The sequence below is a fragment of the Cephus cinctus genome, unplaced genomic scaffold (assembly GCF_000341935.2).
Source record: "Cephus cinctus unplaced genomic scaffold, Ccin1 Ccin1_scaffold2545, whole genome shotgun sequence".
NCBI lineage: Eukaryota > Metazoa > Arthropoda > Insecta > Hymenoptera > Cephidae > Cephus > Cephus cinctus.
Window position 1 is genome coordinate 115,592 of NW_014334294.1, and position 5,794 is coordinate 121,385.

Here is a 5,794-nt window from a genome sequence, read left to right on the forward strand (position 1 = left end):
TTTTTTTTTTTTTTTTTTTTTTTCGTCCAGAAGTATCGATCAAGCGGAATTCCCCGAGCGTTGCTCGCGTTTCGCCGTTCGACCGTTCGGCCCTTCGGCTATTCAGCCGTTCAACCGTTGAAGCGTTCAAATGCCAACGAAAAATCTCATGGAAACGCGACAGGAACTACAAACATCCGGACAGCCCGGACCAAGAGACAAATAATGTTCAGTAAAAGTTTGACGAGTGTTTTGTAAGCCGGATAGCGCTTTGCACGGAGCTGGTCATTGGCGTTGAGGGTGCATCAGGCTGTAGGGGATGGAAGGTGCTTCCCCTGGGATATCGGCTTGAACGAGCGTGGCGCCACGTAGCGCGTAATCGATTCGAAAGGTACTAAAGAAAGGTAGAGAACGTCTCCGTCGGTAACCCGGTGAATAGTGTTGGAGTCTGTCGGTAAGGCAGATCGACGCAAGAAGTTGACGAGGGCGATGTTGGTGGCAGTGATGGCACTGATGCTTTGATATCGAAATCGATCTTGATGGTCAATGCCTTTTCCGAAGTCGTCGCCAGGGTCGGTGCTGACTTTGAATTCCACGGGCGACAGCGAATAAAGAAGAGAGCAATGGATGATTTACATGCAGGCCCGAGTCGAGCTTCGGTTGAAGTCCAGTGCCCGCATCAAAGGATCCCGTGGGAATGGTCAAAGGGAATAAAAGTGAAGAGGCTTGAGGTTGCTCCGGGTGATCCATTTGCAAGAAAGGCAAACAAACGAGAGCCAATTGCAAATTGAAATACGGGATAGCAGGTTCCTTCGAGGCGAACGTGAGTTTCTAGTCTTTTTTTTTCTTTTTTCTTCTGGCATTTACATCCGAGCTTATTGTGCGCCGTCGACGCTCGCTCTCTCCGTCTTCCGTTTCATTCGGTTCCATCAGTTCTTCTTTTCGCTTCGAGAAACTCCAGGAAACCCGTTTCCGAACTTCTTTTCTATTCCTGCCACGGCTAAACTTGGATACAATTATTGAATGCGTCAGGCGGAGATGCTGGTTGCGCCCCGAGCGGCGTCGCGACGCTACTCGCATAAATACTTAGTCCCGCAACTTTGGTTCACTCCCGAGGACCATTATTAAAATGTAGACTCTCGCGTTACTTACTCCCATGCTGATGTTATCGAGCGAGATAATTTGAAAAAAAAATTTCATATACAGGGTTGTTCACTAAAAACGTACCATCCGAAGGTGGGTGCGTCATAGAAATTAAATGGACAGGCTAACTTCAGGCGGTGCGTTTCTCGAATGACCCTGTATATCGTGCGTATAATCATGAAGCTGTAAAGGATCGATCATAGATGAAAAGTTGTTGCGTTGTCTAGAAACAAGTAACGGGTGACTTGGAATAACGGCAATGTTGAGCGGGACCAATCGGCGCTCGCCTGAGAATCCATTGGAAAGGATCGCATGGTCGTAGCCCCGATATTCGTTATTTATCACCATCAATGAAAATCCATAGGTAACGTATTTCAACTTCGAGTCTGCTGTCCGGGGATCGAAGATGAATTCCTGTGGGAACAGCGACCGAAGAATAACTGCGTTCTGGCTTGCGTGCTTCGCAGGGCGTGTAAACGCGGCTAATGTTAGATACGTACGACTGTATGTTTTTCTTCTTATCGTTACTTATTTCCCTCTGCTATCTATGGCTCTGCTGGCAATTGCATCATTCCTCGTGTATAATGTGCAATTTTTATAGTTTCGTGAATATAGCCTGTAGACTGATAATTCTTCTTGCGTCAGGAGTGCCGATATTGGGTCAGTCGGTGCCAACTGTTTGTCACGAAATTATTGCACGTTTGAAGTCTCTCTTTTGGACTGCAAAGCGCGAGAATGATTTCTCGTGAAGTAGGATTTCCCGTGTGACTTGTAGATTCTTCAGTCGGAAACCGTTTTACACCTCTGCTACAATAGGTTCAGTGGGATCAACAAGCGATGTCGTCAGTTAGTAATGCAGCATCATCCTACTTTCCTGTATCCTTAGTTGATGTCTAACCCAGTCTCTTACCGTTAAGTTGCTGACAGTTCTAGGATTGAATTATCACAGAGCAATTGTTGGCACAGTATTCCTCTCGACTCTCTCTCTCTCTCTCTCTCTTAAGTTTCTGGAGCCTCCTTTTCCACAACCGTCACTTGATTCCACGTTTGATCGTTGAGTCGCCTGCTGAATCTGTTATTTCGTCCTGTTTATTACGTCGACACTCGTTTCTTGCTGCTTGCAATTAGTCAAGAGCTCTGACAGAGCTCTGTCTTTGGATTTCTAAAGAAGGTTTCTCTTTTTTATTAACCCGAACTTTTGTCCAGGTCGTTTGTCATTTTTACGTTGTTCGCTGTAAGGTGCAAGATATAGGCTGCGTCAGTATGCTATATATAGTACAGTAGGGAATTTAATAATGTAATATCACGGTGATAAATCTAGGCTTGATGGGCCTAAGGTGGGTCTCAGGCATTTTCACAGCGGGTATTATACGACGCGAGTGGCTGCTAGTATGTAGGCCAAAACGAAAAGACGGATTTACCAACGTTTATAGCGTCTTGATTTGGTCGCGTGCCAATAGGAAGCATCTGGGTATGCGAGTCTTAAGAAACTGATAAGAATTATGGTAGTAAGTCGATTTTGTTTGGATGCCGAGTCATTTTTTATAATTGTCCGTTAATTCTATCGCAGCGCTATTGGCTCTCGAGAGTTCGGATGTTTTCGGTGGCGCTCGGGTCTTCCCGAACGCGCCGGCCACTCGGCTGCTCGGATCGTCGAGCGTCGCCGGCAGTTCGCGACAAAACAGCTCCGAGTGCGAGGCTGGCGGGAAAACGTGATTGTCGAGGATACGAGAAATGGAAAATAGTGAAACAGTGATGAAGCGAAAGGTCGCGTGTTTGTTTCTTTGTGTTTAGTGCGAATCGAGTGATGAGACTCCCGAGGAAGAATCTTATCCGCACTAAGTGCATTTGGCTTATGTCTCGAAACGAAAGAAACCCTCTAGCGAAGAAGGTACATTCGATTGAGATTCTGACAGTTGACGTTGCGATCTGTTTCCCCAAATATACCAATCGATTGAGTTACTCCGGCTCGTTTGAAAATTCGTTACTGCCAACTGTCACTTCGAGGAACCTCACGGAAATAACTGTAAATTCAGGTCACTCGATATTCTTCTCTTACTTAGGACACGACAGAGTTCTATTTTGTCCAAAACAATCACTACGTAGATATCGTTCCAAGAAATGGCACGCGAACAGGAATTTGACTTCAGTGGCCATCGTCCGTTTCTCTGTCGTCTAGTGTTGCCGTAAAATTGAGGTTAGGTTAAATTTGTCATAATAATTACCTATATTATAGCATTGTTTATTATAATATTGTCAATTAGCAGAGTTCTACGAAAGTGAAAAATGGCATTCGCGTGTGTCCCGCAGGGAATGTACTTACAGTAATGCCCCGCAAGGCTACTCAAAAGACTAGATCACGTGTACTGCTGTCGCCTGGTTTTATCGGCAAGTAGCTGGACTTTTACTGTTAGGCATTAGCGTCCTTCTTATAGGAGAAGGCTGGCATGTAGGCAGACGGGCTTCGCTTTGCGGATCTCAAGCGAGTAGGAAGATTCTCATAAGGCCAGTTATGCTAACTGGACGAAGTCGAAGTCTTCGACGAGGAGTCTGCTCGATCGCTTTTACAAGTGGGAAGCTTTGCAACTTGGCAACTTGGCAATTCCTCTGTCTTCTCTTATCTCTCTCTCTCTCTTATTCGTCCCCTCATTCCACTTGGGCTCTCCTCTTGACTCTCCTCGGTGAAAAAGGCGAGATCGCGTTCCGGCAAACCGATGCACTCGTACGTGAATCTCGCGTCTCTGCGGGCCGTTACTTTTGAAGACACCGACGACTCCTTTTGCTCATCTTTTCAGATTGTCTCGCTGGCCCCGTCCGAGAAAGAGAGAGAGCCGGACTCTCTGGATTCTCGAGTCCCTCGCGGTTCTCTCAGCTGATCCGATCTTGCCTCTTGGGCTCTTTTCCCTCCTTTTTCATTTCCTACCATTACCAGCAGAGTCCCAACGTTGCTTCTGCACTGGCTTCGTCGCAGAGTGGCGGGGCTACGTAAGACGTAAGGCGTTCACCTCTCGATTCCGCGATATATTCCGCATTAGTAGGATTTTTCTTTTCGTTCTTTCAGACAAAGAAAATTGAAATCGCGACGCGCTGATTTCGCGAAAATTTATATTTACCCATAAACCACAGACAGGGAAGGCAGGAAGGCCAGCTGTTGTTTAGAATGTGCAGTGACAAAATTCTTTTGCCGTCCAAGGTCTTAGAGGAAGGAACAGGCGAGAAAACGGTACGAGAGAGAGCAGGAGACCGAGAGATTCTATATTAGAACCAGCATAGGTACGCTCGTTGGAGCGTTTCAGCGTTTCAGTGCGACGTGCACTGTCGAGGTTGAATTATCAAAGTAAATGGTGAGCAGTGCCTAATCGGAAAAAGGGATGGCCCTGGTTACTCGAAATTGGCGGGGACCAGGTCAGACGTCGTCGGAGATTAATCTCGGGCAGATTAACAAGGTGGTTCCTGAGGAAGAGTTGGTTCCCTCCATTCCGGGAAACGGTTTTGAATCCTTGAGCGATTCCTGCGGCGAGAGCGACATGGAGGGCCTCGACCTTTCGCTCTTTGAACCCAACGTAGACGCAAGCTCTTGGTACGACGCTCGTGTCCACGCCGGGACGCTTTTACTTCTCGTCCATTGTTCCGGTAAGCGGCTGTCATTCCTTTTTTTTTCTTTTTTTTTTTTTTTTTTTTAACAATACGAAAATTAAGCGCGCGAACCCTGAATACTCTAGCGGCGCTGCAGCCGAGGATCGTTCAATGTATTCGCTTATCGATAACTTGGAAATGGCTGGATGGATTTTAATCTACAAGGTCTTAAAATCGACGATCGACGAGCTGCTCGCCGATCGACGATAACTTCACGCGATACGTCATACGTCACCGAGCTACCGACCCGCAGACATCTTCAGCTTTTATTATTCTTCGCCCTGGCAACGCTCGTTCTCTGTACTTAACCATTAGCATACAATCCTTTGTAAATCAAGAGATCTATGATTTAGTGGAGCGTGTGGGTAGTTCCCTTTGGGTAGGAGTCGAACACGCGGAAGGGATTAAATGTCTGATAAATATTTTATTTATAACGTACAGTCGTATTATTGTATATATATATATATAGTGAATATTTTGAATTTTTAAAAGTACCAGACGCCCTGGTTACGAATCTTAAAAAATCTTTTAAGACTCTCACGACGTCTGCTGATCGGCCAATGTGAAGATTTAATGCTTCGTTATCGCCGAAGCAGAAAGCACAGAGTTTCAGGGTAATATCCAGAGTCGGAATATTCGCTCGGGGAATTAATTATACGAAATAAAGGTTCCTGCTACGTCGGTGTTATTAGCCGCAGGAAATTGCCAGAGCTTCATTCGTGAGCGCTCGGTTGTACGGAGGACTGTCGTTTGCCAATCTCACCTTCGTCTCGTTTCTATTCCTGTTTCCATTTGCATTGGAAATTGGTAGTTGGTTTGGTGTTTGAAGAAAAGGAAAAAAGAAAACTTGTACAATTGTATTATTTGGGACTAGTAATATTTTCATTCGATGCTCAACCGTCCAGGGGGCGACACTCTTCACTCGGTATGCTCGAGTATCTTTCTCTCTCTTATTTTTTTTTTTTTTTTTTTTTTTTTTTTTTTTTTTTTTTTTTTTTTTTTTTTTTTTTTTTCAAAAAAAAAAAAATTTTTTTTT

At 45.2% G+C, this 5,794-nt stretch overlaps 1 protein-coding gene and 1 long non-coding RNA gene across 14 annotated transcripts in view; one reads left to right on the top strand and one right to left on the bottom strand.

Annotated features, from left to right (window-relative positions):
* The window catches only part of LOC107274232 (probable Ras GTPase-activating protein), a 65,214-nt gene that overhangs the window by 12,623 nt on the left and 46,797 nt on the right, over positions 1-5,794 (top strand). For 2 of the 13 annotated variants that reach the window (XM_025091481.1, XM_025091480.1), the window contains exon 1: positions 3,075-4,755. The exons of 4 other annotated variants lie outside the window; for them this stretch is intronic. In XM_025091481.1, coding sequence (XP_024947249.1) covers positions 4,494-4,755 — 262 coding nt within the window. In that variant the 5' untranslated portion in view covers positions 3,075-4,493. Of the gene's footprint in view, positions 1-2,870; positions 3,014-3,073; positions 4,756-5,794 lie in introns of those variants that run through there. 7 more of the 13 variants (XM_025091483.1, XM_025091484.1, XM_025091479.1 and 4 more) reach the window with 6 other exon arrangements.
* Positions 850-2,667, bottom strand: LOC112495340. Its single transcript, XR_003061750.1, has 3 exons — positions 2,548-2,667; positions 1,623-2,354; positions 850-1,536 (listed from the first exon to the last, which is right to left on the bottom strand). It is a non-coding gene; the product is annotated as an uncharacterized LOC112495340 (long non-coding RNA).